The sequence below is a fragment of the Osmerus mordax genome, chromosome 12 (assembly GCF_038355195.1).
Source record: "Osmerus mordax isolate fOsmMor3 chromosome 12, fOsmMor3.pri, whole genome shotgun sequence".
In the NCBI taxonomy this organism is placed as follows: domain Eukaryota; kingdom Metazoa; phylum Chordata; class Actinopteri; order Osmeriformes; family Osmeridae; genus Osmerus; species Osmerus mordax.
Window position 1 is genome coordinate 6,730,386 of NC_090061.1, and position 20,012 is coordinate 6,750,397.

Genomic DNA, 20,012 nt, shown 5'->3' on the forward strand with positions numbered 1-20,012 from the left:
TTCCTGTTTTCCCTCCATTCTCTTTCCCTCCATCCCCGATTATCCTCCTCTTCCAACATATTATTTTTGTCTGTATTCATCAATGCAAAACAGATTGTGACACATAATTTGAAGTTAAGCACACCACACCACCCCTGCTGCACACACGCATACACACACAGTGAAGGCAACAAGCTACTTATCATTCATAAATACGCACGACGAATCCAATACTATCATGCAGGCTCATAGAGATGTTAAACGAGTTGACTCGTATGTATTTGTTCACTGATGAACCTGTTGTGTACAGATGTGGACTATACCAATTTAAACTGTAGAATAAGCAACTTAATTTCGATTGCACATTTCAGCCTAGAAACATATCGGACACAATAGAATTGTGAAATGTATCCCTACCTTAATTGTCTGTGTTCTGGCTCGAGTTTGATAGCCGCTGCCCGGCCAGCCTCACTAGACGATCCGCTTCAGATTACCATCTTCATTTATTCAGAGGATAAAAGCCTCCAAATGCCCTATCGCTGAAAACCTCCTCCGCGGGAGTGTAGTTACGAATAGGCAAAATCTACCTCCCTGTAGATGAGCGTGCGTTCGTGCGTATCTGTGCGCGTGTGAAAGACCGAGTCACTAACCTGTTAAAATAAAGCGCCGTGGTCCGTTTTTCCTATCGCATCCTACGTCGCTGTGTCTCCGAGGCCGTGTCAGTGATGTTAAACTGCCTCACAGCCCCCGTGAACTTGCTTTTGAGCGTAAGTTAAATGGATTGTCAGTCCATGCGAGCTGGGTGGGAAAACGGGCATTGTACGCGTACCTCAATGTAGACTAACAGTTGGCGTCTATACCAACTAACCTCTCTCTCCACCGCATCGATTTGTACCGCGAATGTGTCTTTATTTTTAATCCATTTCGTAGAGGGCGTCCAGCGGACCAGGTGTTTGCTTAAGACGTGATTCACGCATCGATTCTGTTCGTGCGTGCCTTTGTGTAGACAGGGCGCGCGGGGGCAGCTACACCAGCAAGCAAAGCTCAAAAGCTCCCTTACATAGTTCAGAAGGTCGCTCTGTTCAACCAATTACGAAATCCCATATATTATTTGATTGACAGCCATACGAAACTTGCGGAAGTCCGTTTTTACGCACACAAACTAGCTGTCTGGGTTGTGCGTAATTCCGATCGTAGTCTCGACCGAAAGGTAGATTACACTGAACTAAGGACAAGTAGGCTACTGTAGTTTAAATCCGCTATGTGAGTCTTCGACCTAGGTGGCTGTAACGCTAAACCCACATGTTGCTATTATCTCATCTATCATTTGTAACATATGGATTTATGTATTACCCTTCTAATATCACGAGGCAACTCAATTATATCAAATGTATATTATTCCAAATGCAAAGAAGATAAACGAGGCCAAGCCTAATGCCACAATAACAATGTAACGGTGGATGATAGCAGGCAGCTGGGACAGGGGAGGGAGAGGGGAAGAATACACAAACAGGTTGCATTGGGGCACTGGGATTAAGGGGGAGAGGAGTGCAGAGAAAGACAAATAAGGGCGTAGGGGGAGAAGAGGAAGGGAGGAGGAGATATAGAGGTGGTTGATATATTGCAGGCTGAATTTGTACAACCTTAATAATCATAATCATCATTATCATTTCCTACTGATGCACGACTGATGGCTATTAAGGTCTCCACACGAGGGAAGCGGCTATACTTACAGTGTCTCCTTACACACTCCTCCACTGCAACGGCAAACATCCAGCCATCCATTCTTCCCTCAATTCCATCCATTCACCTGTCCATTCATCACCCAGGCCCAAAGACCCAATCTGTTCTCATGTTCTCTTTTGTTTTTTCTCACTATTTCTTTCTCGCTCTCTGTTTCTGTCTCTCCCCCCCTGCAGGTCTCATTACTTACCTCTTCAGGAGAAAGATAAAGTACCCTCCATCTCTTGAATTTTATGTTCCCAGAAATGTTGCGCTCCTTGTGCCTTCTCCACTCTTGTCCCTCTTTCCCTCACTGTCTTTCACTCTCTCTCTCATGCCCTCCCTCCCTCTCTTGCACCCCAGCCCTTTACCCCCCACCCACCCCTCCTCCCTCAGTCACTTGGTTCCCACCTCTCCCTCCAGGCTCTCACCTCTCCCTCCACCTTCCCGCCCTTTCTGGCCCTCTTCTCCTTTCCCTCCCTCCTGTTTTTCAGTAGTTTCAGCTACATTGTCATCACTTTCCAGCAATTGGCTGGTTGTCGTCATCAGACATTACATTTTACAGTACATCTTATTTATTTCCCCGATGGTTCCCATGCTTTATTCTGCTATCCAATCACATTACATATTTGCAGAAAATATTATTTAATACATCTTGTATGCACGCAAACACATGCAGTCCACAGTGTGTTATCTTCATTGCTCTATCTTTGTCTTTCACGCACACATATTTAGAAACACTTGCAATGCTCCATATAGAAACATGCATGTGAACACAAACCTTTACATTTGTATGCTCTCACATACACCCACACACACACTTGCCGTAATAAAAATACACACACTGAATTTGCTTATACAAACATACCAGATAGTAAAGCTCTCTCCCCTTGCTATTAGCTCCTAACTTCTCTCTTTCTTTCTCTCCATCTCTTTCACTATCCTCTGCCTCTTGTTCTCTTTCACTGTATTTTTTCCCTCTCCATTCCATTCCATCTCTCTCTCTCTCTCTCTCTCTCTCTCTCTCTCTCTCTCTCTTTGTCTGTCTCTCTCTCTCCCCCCCCCCCCCTCTCCCTTCTCATCTGTTTTGTATTCTGGTATCCTGTTTCAGCACTTTGGTCTTAAATTAAGGACAAAACTAAGAAAAGTGTTACCTCTCTACATATTTCTCTCCATCTTTCAATTTCTCTCACACACACTCTCTCGCACAGTTTTTTTTTACTTTCTCTTTCTCTCTTTCTAATTAACAAGGTAACAAACCTTTGGGCTTAGGAGTTGCCATGGTTACCCCAACATCTAATCTTGTCAGTCTGTATTTGTGTGTGCGAGCGTCTGTCTGTGTTCACGCGTGTGCGTGCATGCGTCCGTCTGTGTGTGTGTCGATGCACGTCTGTCTGTCCGTAAGAGTTTGTGTGTGTGTGCGTGCGTGTGTGTGCGTGTGTGCATGCGTGATTGTGCATGCACACAAGCATTTAGGCTACCCGAGGCTCTGCTTTGATGCCTTTGTCTCCCCAAACAGACAAGCAGATGCTACTGCTCCCAAGGCGACCATCGTCGGGGACGATAGGATAGGGATGAGCGAGAGGAATACAATGTCCATAGGTGGATAGATGCCCCGCTGCTCGACTCTGGTTTATTCTTCTCTGATGTGATCTGCAGTTTGAGAGGCTGAGCCTTGTTCATTTATCTGTCCCCAGCGTTGTTTTTGCCTTTTGGTCTCGCTCTGCTCACCATCATATCAGTCTCTCCTCCTCCTCTTGGTCCCTTCTCTCTCTCTCCATCCCTGTGTTGAGTTTCTCTTTCGTCTTCATGTTGCCTTTTGGTCTCTCTCCCTCCCTCTCTCACATTCACTGAATAAGGATTGGAGATAAAAAAGAACTACAAAAAAGACAAACATGAACAGAGCTTTAACCTGTGCAGACCTCAAACCTGCTCCCATTACATGTCAGCCCATCAGGAGTCACACGTCTGGAAGGCGGGGGTGAGCGGAGGTCAGCCTCGTAGGTTCTCTCCATGGCCGTTTTGAAATTGGCCACAACAAAAGTGTTTCCATTCCGAGCGAGCTTCTGTTCATTGCATTCACTTGGAGCCCTTGACGCTTATGTTCAACAGAATGTTTGTTTTCACTTGTCTGTCGTTGACATTTTACCTCCTTCCTTTTTTTCCAGCCAACAAGACCTTGCTGGGAGGCGGAGGAGGTGAGTCGTGCTCAATCTTCCAATCGTCAGCTTCTCTCTGTTGCTTCCTGTTTCTAAATACTTTGAGACGAGGTAGATGTTTGCGTCGGTGTTTGTGTGGGCGTGCAAGTCTCAGACTGTGATATTGTGTGATGGGGAGAAGGAATCTGTACAGTAGAATGTAGTGACTGTGTGTGTGGTATTCAGCTCTTTGGTAGGTGTGTAGGAGTGTGCGAGCGCGCTTGTGTGCGTGCATGTGTCTTGTGAGGAGTCAATAGACTTATTGATACAAGTCATGCATCTGTACAGCAAATGCCCAATCACCACAATGTACATTGTGTGTGTGGGGGGGGGGAGGGGGGTTCGTTGTGGGTGATCGTGTCTCGGTGTGTGTTAGTGAGATAATGTTTTGGAGACATGAAGAACACGCAGTTGTGTATTTTGAACCTGCTAGTTGTGTGTCTGTGTATGAGTCTGTCCAAGGTTCCCCTGTCTCCATGGTGATGTCTCAGGCGGCCGTATGCCCTTCACAGACTGGCACTTTTGGTTCTTTGCGAGGGAGTCAGGTGGCTGAGCGGTTAGGGAATCGGGCTAGTAATCAAAAGGTTGGTGGTTCGATCCCCGGCTCTGCTAAATGACGTTGTGTCCTTGGGCAAGGCACTTCACCCTACTTGCCTCGGGGGAATGTCCCTGTAAGTCTCTCTGGATAAGAGTGTCTGCTAAATGACTAAATGTCTTTGCGTGCTCCCAGGACAATACACACACACACAAGCAAACAAGTGGAGGAAGGATTCCGATGGAAGGACAATGGTAGGAGTGATGATGATGATGATGATGATGGTGATAATACTGAGATAAAGAGGGACTGAAAATACTTTGTCCTGTCCCTGACTCTGTAAGAATGACCCGTAGTGTAGCAGAGTCACAAAGGTCGGCATCAACACTCCTCAGAGACTCAAGACCAGTGGTTCAGGGTGGCGTTCAAAATCAACCAGCTGTTTTAAGGAAGCGGGCGGGGCAGCTGCTGCCGGTGGAAAAGGGAAAATAAAGTGAACTCACTGCTGGAAGAGAGTACAGTGATGGGTCGTTTACTTAATGCCTGTTTAGTTTCTTGTACATAGTACATTTAGATGCATATAGCCTGAGTAAAGTTTGTGTTAGGGTAAGTAGGTAGGAATAGGTAGGCAGGCGTGTTTATTTCTGTTCTGTGGTGTGTGTGTGTGTCATGTGTTATTCGTTTTTTGCAGTGGGCACTTTTTTGGTGTGTTGTCATTGCTGTTGACCGAATCTCGGTCTGTGTGTGTGAGCCATAGGTACCCGCCACCAGACCATCCTAAACGTTGCCACGGTAACGAGGCTGCGATAACTGAGTGGCCGGGGGGTTCTGGGAAAGCAATATGCCAACGTTCCGCCCCATTAGTTTAACAGACAGGCGCCAGACCTATCAGAGGTCAGCTGGCAAGGGCGTCCGTGGCGGCGGAAATCAAATTAGTATTCCTTGCGTGGAACGAGGGTGTTGCTTTTACTTTCGTATCAATCTAGATGTGCATGTGCTTTCACATGTGTGCGTGCGTGCGTGAGAGAGAGAGAGAGACAGAGAGAGAGAGACTGTGTGGGCGGGTGGGTGTGTTTGTGTCTTTGGGAGGAAAGGGATGGTGGTTTGGTAAATATAGATGATTGTGTGTGTCAAGGGACATAGAGGGGTGAGGGCATCTTAGTCTGCACACGTTTTTACGATTGCAAGATTGCGTGCGTTTGTGGGAGGTTGTTTGTGTTTGTGTTTTTGAAGCTCTCAGGGGTATTGCTGAGGAAAGCAGTATCTCAGCCAGGTAAGCACAGAGCCAATTATCACCTCCTCCCCCCCCCCACCTCTTCTGGCTTGTGGCTCAGTTCAAACACCTGCCCCGGAACACAGTCCTGGCCGGCTGGCTGGCTGGATGGATGGAACTCAAAGCCAACCCTCCTGTCTCCCGCCTTCCTCCTCCTCTTATCCCTGTCTTTTTCTCCCCCCCCCCCTCCCATTGCTCCCTTCAAGTCTGTCCTCTCCTATCTGCCCTCTGACACTAATTTATGTTCATCTCTTCTTACTTTCCCTTCTTCTCATCCATCTGTCTCTCACCCCTTCTTTTCTTCCCCCTGCTCTTTTCCTCCTCATCTTACCCTCCCAAATCCCCAACCCCTCCATTCTTTTGACACATCCATGTTTCCCTCTCTCGACCGGGTCTCTCTCCACCTGCTGTCCAGCTCACTTCCTCTCCCTTTCCTGCAGTCCTCAACTCCAGAGGTTTTCTTGCATCTCCCTTTTAATTTGTCTCCCCCCCTGTGTCTTCTCCCTCCTCCTACTCTTCAACAGTCCGATGTCTGTGTATTTCTAATCTTATATCGTCCCCTTTCTCATAGTCTTTCTACTTTTCCTTGATCCCCCCCTCATCCACACACACTCACTTTCTTACTCTTTCTCTCTCTTTAACACACACATGCTCACCCTCACTCTCTTCCTCTCCCTCCAGAAGATCAATAAGCCAGTGTATAAAGAGGATATTAATATGAAAGGATATGCACTCCCTCTTGTTCCATTGATGTGGTGGGCTGCATCCCAAGCAGGTCTCTCCTCCGCACGCTAGCACACTGGGCTAATGATGGCCGACTACCCTCTCAGGACCTGCACGCTCTCTACTACAGAAATGCGTGTACACTGTGTGGTACACTGTCCTGCTTTGCAAATTGCACAACAGTGTACGTGTGTGTGTGTGTCTGCGTGTGTATCCATGTCTTTTCTGTGTGTGCCTGTGAGTGACTTGAGTGAGTGAGCGGGTTTGTGAGTGTGTGTGTGTCTGAGTCAGTGGGGTCAGATGGCTGAGTGGTTAGGGAGTCGGGCTCGATTCCCGGCCGTGCAAAATGATGTTGTGTCCTTGGGCAAGGCACTTCACCCTACTTGCCTCGGGGAGAATGTCCCTGTACTTATTGTAAGTCGCTCTGGATAAGAGCGTCTGCTAAATGACAATGTAATCTATTTACACATTTGCTCACACACACAGACACGGGTTAATCTTGAAAGACAAGGAAAAGGGAAGTGTCCCTTGCTCCCCTGTCTCACTCTTGTCACACACTCGCTTTTCTCATCAACTGAATGGTTGTGTTCTTATCTGTCTTCACTTCCAGACTATTTTTACATTTGTCAATCTCTCCCTTCTCCCTCCCTCCCTCTCCCTCTTCATCCCTTCTCACTCCCTCCCTTCCACCCTCCCTCTATCCCCCTCTTTTACTCCATCTCCCTCCATCTTTCTCCAGCTTGTTATCACACTTGTTCTCTATTTCAGAGTCAGGGGTGTCAGGGTGTGTGTCACCTCCAGCTCTATACACACACACACTCACACATGCACGCACACAAAACACAATCACTCTTCATCAGTCACACACAGTCTTACTCTCACACACAGAAACTCTTGACTCTTGGCACTAGTACTGTTTAAACAGTGGGTACCTCCGGGGAGAGACTAGGAAGCCAGCGTACCCTGCCACAGGCTGGCACCCTGGTTGCCACAACACATGATGCTGATACAATGGAAACGGAGAGCTTGCAGCCTAGCTTAGCCTATCCCATAGCTAGCCGTGGTCCCTGAAAACACACTGGAATGTGAAGGAGCAAATGTTGACATGTTGAAAGGCAGGGTATACCAGCCACGGCACCGCTCACAGGTTGTGTGTGTGTGTGTGTGTTTGCTTCTCAGTCCTCTCTAGGGTGGTGATAACCAGGTGTTCACTGATTCATCCCTTCCTATCCCCACCATCACTTCCACCCCAAGTAGTGTTAGGTAAATGTCAGTTGTTTGAAATTTGGCATGCCGTGCTGAATTTGGGCCTCTTCCCTACAGTGGACGGAGCGATCCACCGCACGTCCGGCCCCCTCCTGAAGTGCGAGTGTGCTGAGCTGGATGGGTGTGACACGGGACAGGCCAAGATCACAGGGGGCTACGGCCTGCCGGCCAAATGTGAGTACCAGCCTGCCTCTCATTACTCCCTGTCACAGCTCCTACCGACACTCACTGACTCACTCACTCACACACACACACACACACACTGACTCACTCACTCTCACACACACACACACACTCTCACACACACACACACCTTGCCTGTATTGAGAGTTCCAGCCTGCTACAGTCCATACGTTCTTGTTCCTCTCCCACCATCCCTCACCTTTTCTTCTCAGTCTCCTTTGTTCTCTACTCTATCCCTCCCTCCACCCCTCCCTTCCCCTGTATCTCTGGGTGAGATAGCAGTAATGATGCGGTTAACCAGTGTTTACAGTTCCAAGCTGCATGTTTTTTTTGCTCATATTGGCAGATGTGCACCCTCTTCTTCTATTTGTCACCAATCCGAAAAGTCTGGGTGTGTGTGTGTGCCCATCCGTGTGTGCATGTGATTGATTTGATTGTGGCAGAAGACTGATAGCAGCTTATGGTGCTGGGGGTTTAACTTCACAGTGGGGACAGACAGAATGAGGAGAGAGAAAGAGAGGGATAGAGAGAGGGATGGGACAACAAAAGGGAAGTGAAAAAGCATTAGATCCAATAAGCGGTGCAGGAGAAAAGACTGATAAGAAGGGAGAGCGAAGAAAGTAGGAGAACAAATGAGAGGCAGGAGGGTGGAGTGAGTGAGTGAGTGAGTGAGTGAGTGAGTGAGTGAGTGAGTGAGTGAGTGAGAGAGAGAGAGAGAGAGATGACGGTAGGGAATTGGAATGAGATGAGCTGTTCTCACATTGTCAGCATGGCTTCCTTCTCACACTCATTTAGAGACTGTGTGTGTGTGTGAGAGAGAGAGACAGAATACATGTGCGGGTGGTGGAGTGTGTGTGACACAGCTCAGCAGTGGTCTCCCCCCTGATACACTCCAGTTGTAACAGTGAGACAGATCAGTACCATCTCTGATCAGTCAGACCCCCGCCCCCGTCCCCAAAGATGAAACTGCTCTCAGATCTGTCAGAGAACACTTCATGTCTGGTCTGACTGCTGGGCTGGGCTTTGCCAGGCAAGCACAGATTGGAGACGTAATGGAGGCTTCACACACACACACACACACACACACACACACACACGTTCAGACTTTCTTTTTCTATCTCACACATGTACACACACCCACACAAACACTAACAGACACCCTAAACTCAAACAGACAGACTTTCTTTCTCACATGTACACACACACACACACACCCACACACCCGCCCACCTCTTGGGCCGTGCTGTGGCACACCAGACCAGTCCAGATTCTACAAATGTAACCGAGGCTTCGGACACACTCGAGTTTTTCTCGATCTCTCACACAGGTACGCATTCTCACACACGCGCCCATCTAACCAAACGCGCGCACACTTAGTCTCACACGCACAGTGTGAAGCAAACTGACGGGACTCGGCGCAGTACGGTTCAGATCAGCACGTCCGTGTGAGCCGCCGTCCTAGCATCCGTTCTTAACAGCTCTCCCCGCTGCCGGCAACTCCGACGCTTATATGGAACCGGCGGGACGCGGGGGTATGTTGGCGTGTTGGCGGCCTGGATGTGTCACACATACTTCCAAAGTGTGTGGGCGCTACCCGTGTCAGGCAGGAACAGAGCCCGTTTCAGAGCGGCTGGATGTTAAGGCACTGCTGTCAGTAGATGGAAACACCTCTAACTAGTTGTGATTAAGAGCTAGCTGGGGAGGGGGGGGGGGGGGGAGGGGAGGGGGGGAGGGGAGGGCAGGAAGAATGACGTGAGAGTCGGGAGAAAAAGAGTTTGTGATGTGCTGTATTCACACACAGGTTGATTTGTGTGTGCGTGTGCTTGATTTGTATGTGTGAGAGAGTTGTACAGTAGGTGTGTTTGTTGTCAGTGTGCTGGTGTGCATACAGTGTGTATCCTAGCTTTTGTGTCTGTGTGTGAGAGGGAGTTAGAGAGTATGTGTGAGTGAGTGAGTGAGAGAGTGAGAGAGTGAGAGAGTGAGAGAGTGAGAGAGTGAGAGAGTGTGAGAGTGAGAGTGAGAGTGAGAGTGAGAGTGTGAGTGTGAGTGTGAGTGTGAGTGTGAGTGGGTGTTCTTACTTGTTAGTGTGTGTTTGAGACAGAGATAGTTAGAGTGTTTGTGGTTGTTAGAGTGGGGAGCCTGTAAGGAGCCCCAGGGCCCACCTGTGTACCAATACTGACCTGTTTCCCTGTTCCAGCCCACTGAGGCCCACACAACACAGGGGAGGGGGGTTTGGTTTGGGGGGGGGGGGGGATGGATGGATGGATGGGAGAGAGAGAGAGAGAGAATGTGGTAGTGACAGAGAAAGAGAGACGGAGAAAGGCAGCAAGAGATAGAAAGCCTGAGAAGAAGAGTGGAACTGGAGAAAGAGGGGGATGGAGACAGAGAAAATGAGAAAGAAAGTGAGAGAGTTATATCAGACCATAGCAGCCACCAGTTATTCCCCCCCCTCCTCTCCTCTATCACCAAGCTTCATTCCCTCAGTGGCCAATTAGCGCTAATTAAAATCCTCACAAACACCTCTCTCTCTCTCTCTCTCTCTCTATCTATCTCCCTCTCCTTCTCCTCCAAGACCTCACCTCCGTCTCCTTCTCTTCACAGATACAGTACCATTCCTTTCTCCCTATCCATTACACCTCTCCCCTAACTACGGGTCTCTCTTCTCCTTCTCCTCCCCCATTCTTTGCTTCAACATCTTGACTTGTTGTTGTCTTTGCTGTTTGTAACCAGATATAATTAGTGGTGTTACAGGCCAAAGATACTGTGTGAAATACAATAGATGGATGTGGCGGTGAAAGGGAGATATTCTGACAGGTCAAATACATATGTAATCCCCCCCCCCCATTTCTCTATCTTTTATTTAATTGTCTTTTCCTCTGTTTCATATACTTTCTTTCCTTTTTTTGTTGGTTCTCACAGGCACACACACACACACCCATAGCTGCAGTGAGCTGCTAAGGCGCCGGAACGCGGCATTTGACAACGGTGTTAATTCATTCACTAATCCGGTCGCTTCAGGGGCAAAAGAATGAGGAGATGGAGCAAGGTGTTGCTGTGCTCTGCCAAAGAAAGTAAGACAGGTGGGTGGGGTTGAAAGTCACACAGAAAGAAAGAGACAAGGGAAAGAAAGTGAGCATGGAAAGTGGAAGAAGAGGGAAGAGAATGCCTTTCATGCTCTTTCATGATGAGATGAATTCTGTCCTCTCTTTCTTCTATCATTTGGATTTTCCTCCTTTCTCCCCCGTATTCTCCTATTTTCTTTGAGATGGCTGCTGGGAGACAGTAGTTCACCCACCCACTTTCTTTTTCTTTCTCACTCTTTCTTTCTCTCTCTCTCCCCCTCCGTCCCTCCCTCTCTCCACAGGGCCCCTGCAGGCTTACAGCAGGCCTGGCCTTCCATTGTCCCTGGAGCCTGGGACTGGATTTAGCGTGCTCTCTGCCTCAGTGAGCATGAACTGTGGGACTGACGCCCAGAGGGCCGGTCTGCCTTTTGCATCTCCGGTTAACCTAGTTCAAAAACGAAACCAAAGGAAAGAGAGAGACAGATGGTGACAGGAGAGAATGGTAGGAGGGTGAAAGAAAGAGAAAGGGAGGCACAAGTTTTGATATGAAAAGGAGTCCTCATTTTTGCCCTCTCTCAGGTAGTAACTGAGGGGAGGCAGAGAAGAGGGGAAGAGGGGAGGAAAACTAGAAGGCTGCAGACAATAGGCCGGATAGCAGGAGGAATACACTTCTATGGGAAATGAGGGTGGGGGTGGTCTGTGCATGGATGGGCTTCAAGTTGAAGTTCACGCTGGTGTAGCGATCCAAATGCCTGGTTTCCTTCTGTCACACGGCAACTAACACGCGCACACACACATTTTGCACACACAGCGTTTTGTTTCTCTCCCTCTTTCTCTCAGCCTCTCTTTCTCTCACTCGCACTCGTCACACACTCCTTTATCCCAGTGTTCTCCACTACTGACTGCTTTTCTCTCTTTCCTCTTCTTACGCCCACCTCCCTCCCTCCCTCAGTCTCTGTTGAGGTAATATGTGCCTGACTCAGGTGATGTATGGTAAAACTAAACAAACAGCCGATCGATAATGTAAACAGCGCTGGAGTGAGGCACTAAATAACAGCCCACTGACAGTACTGTCTGCCCCAGGTGACGGAGAGAGGAAGAGAGATTAAGGAAGAGATGGAGGGAAAGGGAGAGAGGGAGATGGAGGGGGAGAGGGTGAAAGAGATGGGAGGGGGGAAGACTGAGAGATGGGAGAGAGAGACCGACGGGCGAGAGAGAGGATGGGAGCACACAGAGAAATAAAATATGGATATAGATGGGAGAGATGGAGAGAAGCAGGATGGAAAGGGGGAGAGGGTGTGGAAGAAGAGGGTGTGGAAGGAGGTGTGGGTGTCCAATTAGGATGGAGCCATAATGGAAAAATACATACTGGGAGAATTCAGTTGTTTTGTACACAGGGAGGAGGGGCTTTTTGATGGGGGCCGTTGTAGTCACTGGAGTGGTGGTGACATTTAGCAGTAACATGTAGACTAATGGCTTCTGTAACATTCTACTTCCCGTAACCGCACCTGGCCGCTGGACTCTGAAGTACTGTCTAGGACGTCCAGTTTGACCTTTACCAGAGAAGGCACACACAAGCTTACCACATAAGCAAACACACACTCTAGGCCACCTGTCCCTACACTAGCACACCCAGTCCATACACATACACACATCCTACCCTTCAATATCCAATGCTACACATCCTACCTTTCTACCAGGAATAAAAACATAATTCTTATTTGGGTACAATTACAATCTATAGGATAGGTTGTCCTCTTCGCAGCGTACAATGTTGGAGTGTGACATGGCCGTGTTTAGAATTGAAAGTAGCCAGTTAGTTTGCAGCACATCAGCTGCTTGGGTTGTTAGCTTTGATCACGGCCCTACCTGGGCGAGTCACACAGGGCAGGAACACACGCTGGGTCCCCCTCGCGGCTGGCTGGCATGATGTTGGTGTGTTCCCTACGTACTGCAGCCCTGTCCCACTCTATCGCTCTCTTTTTCTCTGTATTTCACGCTCACCTTCATTCTCTCCTTGTGTGTGTTGGTTTTCAGTTGAAGTTACTTGATTGATATTACTTCAGTTAGCCGCAGAGCTTGGGTTTCATCAAATGGCCTCTCTCTCTCCCTCTTGTTCATCCATTTTGTTTTTCTCTTTGCCCTTCTCTCTCAATTAAATTTCAAATCAACATGAATGCTTTATGAGTATGAAAAGAAAATCCAATTTTAATTTAATTAAAAACATAATTATTTATATTTTATATAAAGAAAATATGTTTGTTTTTTTAAACATGATTTTCCTCATTCTAACTAACTGAGCAGTGGGGGGTTTGCTGCTAGCGTTTCATATTGGTTTAAAATTGTGCTTAGGTAGTCAGGCCTGCCTGTGGTCACCTATTTCCATGGCCCGGCTATGCTCTCATTCTGTTCTAAGTTTCTCATTTTCAATGGGTCAGCCAGCCTGGCACTGTGTAAAGTATGTTTATATCTCAAAAGCATCGCAGTTTTCTTAGTATTTTGTTTTGCCAGTAGAGTCATGGCCAAAAATATTGGCAGTGACATACATTTGTGTTTTGCAAGGTTTGCTTCTTTTGTAATTATTTCCACGTTTCTATGGTATATTGGAAAACAGTGATAAGCATTTCATATGTTTAAAAAGCTTTTGTTGGCAAAAACATTAAATATATGCAAAGTGTCCCTCCTACTATAGCAACCCGTTTGCTCTTATAATCCAATCAGAATGATAGTGATTTCACCTGACTAGTACTCATTCACACTTTCCCATGTGCTGATGATATGATTAGTGAAATGATGTTGGCCCCAAAAACAGTGAATTGTGGGTTTTTGTGATAAAGAAATAAATTGGGCCATCAAAGCTTTTATTTAAAATGCATCTGATCACTCTGCACAATAATCTAAAAAACAATATAAATCAACAACTGAAGCAGAAAACTTTGCGAAACACAAAATGATGAACAATACTTTTGGCCTCGAGTGTATAACATCATTTAAAAACATTTTGGTTTCCTTCCAGTTTGATTTCTTTTGTTGCCCCTTCCCTCTGTCTCCCTTTCTCTCTCTCCCCTTCTCTCTGTCTATCCATCTTCCTCTCTCCCTCATCCCTCTCTCTCAGATGTGATCCACACAGTGGGACCGATTGTGATGGGGGCAGTGGGGGAGGAGGAGAGGAGCCGACTGAGGGAGTGCTACTGGAACAGTCTGGACTGTGCTACCTCAGAAGGTCTCCGCTCTGTGGTGAGACACTTGGGGAGAAGGTGGGGGGGGGGGGGGGGGGTGCAGGGAGCTGGAGGTATGTGTGAAGTGGTAGGGTTGGAAAAGATGTAGGAACAGTTTTAACAATTATTTATCTTTTTTTTCTCTTTATCTGCATGCTTCTCTCACTAACTTTCTATGTCTCTCACTTTTTATCTTTCTCTCTCCACTTTGCAGGCATTCCCTTGTATCTCCACTGGGGTCTACGGTCAGTTGTCATGCGTCTGTCTACAATACCTGTCTGTGCCTGTCTTTTTTTGTATGTCAGTATATGTCTGTCTGTCTGGTTGTGTCTGTCTATCCGTGACCAGCATCACTGTTAAGCCGGGAGAGTTTAATTAACTTAGTGTGACACTTTTCAATATCGCTCTTGCAAGCGAGGGAGAGTGGAGTTCTCCAGATTAAGGGCCGGATTAGATGAGCAGATTAACAGAGATTAGGAGGGAGATGGTGTCAGATGGCATGTAATCCCCCCACTCACTGGAGTTTGACAATCTGCAGCTCTCAGCAAGACTCCCCAGGGTTCCCTGGGCTGGGAGAGAAGGTCGCAGACACACACAGTTGGTTATAATCTAATACCTAGCCTAGTCACACACACTTGAAATCCCAGTGCTAGTTTTTCTATTCCACATTGATTTATTTACACCTATGCAATTATAAAACTACATTGGTATATTTTAGTGCTGTCAGTTAAACGCGTTATTAACGGCCTTAACGCAAACCCATTTTAACGGCGTCAATTTTTTTATCGCAAGATTAACGTTATTTTTGGCCTAGCAAACTTTTTAGTTTTTTCACATGCTGTTGCAACAACTACTAACGTTAGAAAATTTACAACACCACACTGGATCTAGCTAGACCAGAAACAAAACAACAGGCACGCCGCACACACTTGTTTGGGCTTGCAAGCCGGCTAAAGAGTAGTAGGCTAACGTTACTTTTTGAGTGGATGGCGAGCGCGAGACGCCGAAATGAATGCCAATTAGATTCTGAATGGAAAGTTTACTTTTGAAAAGTTGGTTCCATTGACAAGACCAAAGTGATCTGTGTGTTTTGTCGTTGTGAACTGAACTATCATCGCAGCACGTCCAGTCTGAAATACCACTTGATGGCCAAGCACACAGCTGATGTGGATACTCCGCCCCCTCGTCAAAGCCAGGCGATTGCAATGTTGTTTTTTTTACATTTGCACCAAGCAATCCAATCCACTTTTCCAAGTTGATAAGAGCATTAAAATGAGAAAAAATTATGGGACAAAAAGAAATCAAGGGACATTTAGAATAGATAAAATTGTGCGATTAATTGCGATTAATCTCAAGTTAACTATGACATGAATGCGATTAATCGCTATTAAATATTTTAATCGTTTGACAGCACTAGTATATTTTCAAAAGAACAGTGCCAGTGTTGCTGGTTATTAATATAACTTAGATGTGTGTCCACAGACATACATACACAGATAGATAGACAAACAAATACAGACATTTATTTGAAAAAGCAGTAATGGAAGTATGGCATAAATATTTAATAAGATAAAAACTGATATTTACCTATGTTGCTGCCCTGAGACATGGATACAGTTCTAACATATTTTGGTGTGTGTGCATATGTGTTATGTGTGTGTGTGTCTCTCTCTAGGATACCCACCTGAACAAGCTGTGGACGTGGCGCTGAAAACCGTCAGAGAATACCTGAATGATCATGATCACAGTGTGAGTGTTTGTGCGTGGATTTGTGCTTCTATTTTGTCTTTAAGAAACACCTGGTATTCTTCTCTCACACAGCTGTTGTTTTTGTTTTCGGGAGAGAGCAAAGAGCGGGCAGACAAAGACACACACACTTGCACAAATTCACTCTCACTCACACTAAACACACCCAAAATGTCCATGGCCAAGTCTGTGTTTTAATTGGCTCCTTGAGGGATGAGTAGACAAATATACACACTGGCTCACACACACAGTTTCTCCTGAGAGAGGGGAACTGAAATGACAGCATGATGGAATAGATGAGCAAAGGGAAGTTGAGATGGAACGGAACATTGTGATAACTTTCTAAACAATCCTGTCTCTCCTTTTTTCCTCATTCTGAATCTTGTTGTTTTCCAACCTTCTCTTTATCAACCTTTTCTAAGTTCTAACACACAAAAGGTCCACATCTGTCAATTTGTAACACAAATGAAACCTCTGAATTAAGGTTGCATTTGAAGAATGAAGGGTTCCAAACAGTCGTGAAGCTGTAAAGGGCTTTGTCTGGAAACTTAAGGTCCTTTGTGGAACCGTTTTCAAGGACAGAGACTGTCCAAAGATCTTCTATTATATGCTGCTAATAAGCTTTTTTTTTATTTAACAACTCAAGATTAACTCAAGACGACTTTTCCCAAAATGACGTCGCCTAAAATCTTTACAAATTTGATAGGAGGGAGAAATGCAATTATGTTGCATATTGTTGCAAATGCTTCTACATACAGTTTCACATTATTTGTGTTTGTGTATGACTTTTTAGCAGAGCTTTTACATCAACAACCCGTCTCCTATATGGTAAACTGTAAGAACAGTTTCTGTCCAATTAGCATTTCCAACCTTCATAGCACAGCCTATTATCATAATTAGTTTGGCTTCTTCCCTAGTCTAGAAAAATCATCTTGAACAAGCATTATAATTCATTCAAGTGTAAAAACCACCACGGACAGAGACAGAAGCACGAACGGGGCTTATTGCGTAGCAGAAACGGAACCATCACCACATTGTCAATGTGAATCCTTGTGGATTGTCACAGGACTTGATCTAAGTATTAGCTTGTTCTGAACCTGTTCTCCTTCTGCCAGCCAGCCTAATGGAGTGTGCCAGGTTAGGTTGTTACTGTACCATGAAGAAGCTGCCAGCACTTAAGCCTTGCGTGTCTCCCACCATCTTTATTACAGTGAGGGGGATTGTTGTGCAGCCCTAGTGATAGGGGGTGGAATATCGCTTGATTGAATTGTAAATTTTGATGTAAGCCCTGTAATGTGGTGTTTTCACGTGTGTGTGTGTGTGTGTGTTTGTGTCTCAGTTGGATAGAGTCATCTTCTGTGTTTTTTTGCCGAGTGATTACGAGCTGTACAAGAACAACCTCCCTTACTACTTCCCTGGCGGTAAGTATACATACACACACACACAGCCTACTGTACATACTCACACGTAGTGATAACGCAAACCCATGCCTGTATACACACACTCCTCCACGGACACACACACCAACACGCACAGTGACACAAGGGTCCAAATCCAGAGCCACAACTCTTTACGGAGTAGCAGGTCTCTTAGCCAATCATCTCTGTTTTCCCCCTCATCTCTATACCCGCCCCTTTTTCATAGCCTGCTGACCAATCCAAGCGCCCTATTGAACACAGGTAACCAGCATGGTGTGAAGGAGAGATATGTGTGTCTCTAGCGGTAACTGTACCTATGGCTATGGGAAATGCCACCTTGTAGTTTGGTAGTTGATTCATACCCACACTTTGTGAGACCCGTGTGCCTTAACCCTGACTTAACCACAAACCTTTCCTAACCAACTAAACCATGGTAGACATATAACCATGACCTTAACCCCTTCCGCTGTTCCTTAACGCTAACATTTTACTGGTCTGTTTAGTGCACAGCACTTTGAGCTGCTAACTGTGCCTGTAGCAAGCTCCAGGCTTTAGCCTGCAGTACAAGTCAGTCTCTGTACCCAAATGTCTTTGACTTGTGTGTCTGTACCTAACTGTGAGCCACTGTGTGCTGTTTTACTAAGTCTTTCCTGTTTAAATGTATACATACAGGATGTATAGACAGAGAGAGAGAATTCCTTGTACCTAATGATTAGTGGAATGGAGGTGTTCAAAGGAGTTGAGGTTGAGCGGGTGACACATGTCGGTGTTAACCCGCCTGGTTCAGCTCCACACCTTTGCCCTAGGAGGAACATGACTCTCAAACTGTAACATTCCCGCTGCTATGCTGTTAATGTCAGCTGGGAGAAGCAGTCACATGCAGTTACTGCATCACAGTATGTGAAATAAATGTTATACGACAGGTAGCAAGTCACAGAAGAAGAGTCTACTCTGTGTGTGTAATGTACAGTATTTGGTGGGATTATCACGTTGGAGGGTGGAATATTGGTGTACATGAAGGACATCACCTGACATGGCCTCTGCTCTTCCTCCTCCCAGATGTCCCTGTCAAGAGTAAACTATGAAGAGGCGTTTGGGTTGCTATGGACACTGATCCCCACCGTTGCTTTTCACATGCGATGATTTCCCCTCCACCTCTACCCCCCCCCCCCCCCCCTTTCCTCCATCGCTCCCCCCTGTTATTAGGTGTGAAGAGACACCTTTGATGGATATCTGGACAATGATTATTCTGTAACTAAATTGATTGAGTGAAGCATTGATTTTGACAAAACTCTATCCCCCTTAAGACTTGTTTTTGTGTGTAAGAATAATGAAATGCTCAATGTTCGGTGTGTGTATTTGTGTTTGTTTGTGTGTGTGTGTGTGTGTGTGTGTGTGTGTGAGAGAGAGAGAGACAGAGTAATTCCATAAAATAAGCTCATTAAAGCTGATCACAAAGGCTTGGGTGTTGGAAAAAAATCATTTCTGGGGGGATTGGACACGAGACACTGAGTTTATCAAGAGGGACCACTTTGTGAATCTTCTCTTTCGTGTCATCTTCTCTTTTTGTGTGGGTGTGTGTGAGAGACAGAGCAATTCGGTAGGTATGTACGTCTGTGTGTGGGGTTTTGATTGTGTTGTCACATTCAGAGAGCTCGGGCGGTGATTTGTTTGAAATAAAATCCCTGTTAGTGTCTATCAGAACACCCCTGTGCTTTCGTTCTCGTGTTCTGACAACTTTATTTATTGATTTTCAAATCTTCCTCGGCGGACGAGGCCGAGCAGGAGAGAAAAGGAGAGAAAGAAAAAAGAAAGATATATTTTTTGACCTGATATTTGTAATTCTGCTTCTCTACCTTTGTGATATCTGATAGTGGGAGGTGGAAAATAGCAGAGGTGGGAGAGTGGAAGGAGTAAATGGAGGGAAAACACTAAGGAGGGTTGGAGGAGAGGGGACTATGACAGGACTAGCAGGGGGGATGGAGGGATGACAGGAAACGGGTGTGATGTAATGGAGCTGGGTGCGAGGGATAGGTAGGAGAGAGGGATCATGGTAACGGTGGAAAGGAGAGAGAGAAGCATGATGAACCTATGTGAAGGCCTTCGTTTTTAATAAGCTGCAGACAGTGCGGCCAGCCTTAAACCGCTCTCTCTGAATAATGAGAGAGGGAGAGACAGGCGTAGTGAACGAGGGAGAGGATGAAAAGAGAGACTCATTATCCCCCCAACCGACCAATTTTCATCACTGTCCCATCATTGAGCTCTCTTTCCCTTTATCCGTCCGTTCTCCCCCCCTTTTTTCGTATTTCTCACACACTCAAATGTAGTTTTTGTTTCAACAGAATGACAAATGAAGACCATTTTTGCAAACCGTATTGCTAACTTGGTGCTCAATTTAATGTAGTCTTCCATAGTACACTGATAATGCTGTTGGCTCAATAAATTACTGGTTTTGCACATACTGGATGGTTTAACAGTATTGCATTGCATTCTGACATCAAAAATGAATCTCAAGCTATTGTTTCTATCTCTCAAGAGAGAAAGACCTGAGAAGGAAAGAAAGGTGGAATGGGGATTAGATAGGAGCCAGCCAATGCCGTGGATGTGGTCCTGATGAGTGGCGGAGTGAGGATGGAAGGATGGAGGGTGATGTTTATGGATGGGTGGGGAAGGGGCGGGGAGGTAAACT

At 46.2% G+C, this 20,012-nt stretch overlaps 1 protein-coding gene across 3 annotated transcripts in view; it reads left to right on the plus strand.

The window, feature by feature from the left end:
- macrod1 (mono-ADP ribosylhydrolase 1) overlaps window positions 1–18,783 on the plus strand; it is a 40,870-nt gene extending 22,087 nt beyond the window's left edge. The window contains exons 4-11 of one of the 3 annotated variants that reach the window (XM_067248223.1): window positions 3,870–3,899; window positions 7,754–7,870; window positions 14,057–14,178; window positions 14,374–14,404; window positions 15,835–15,908; window positions 17,245–17,326; window positions 17,550–17,584; window positions 18,383–18,783. In XM_067248223.1, the coding sequence (XP_067104324.1) occupies window positions 3,870–3,899; window positions 7,754–7,870; window positions 14,057–14,178; window positions 14,374–14,404; window positions 15,835–15,908; window positions 17,245–17,326; window positions 17,550–17,557 (464 nt within the window). In that variant the 3' untranslated portion in view covers window positions 17,558–17,584; window positions 18,383–18,783. The remainder of the gene's footprint in view (window positions 1–3,869; window positions 3,900–7,753; window positions 7,871–14,056; window positions 14,179–14,373; window positions 14,405–15,834; window positions 15,909–17,244; window positions 17,327–17,549; window positions 17,585–18,382) is intronic. The other 2 variants (XM_067248222.1, XM_067248224.1) reach the window with 2 other exon arrangements.
- Window positions 18,784–20,012: the final 1,229 nt, after the last annotated feature.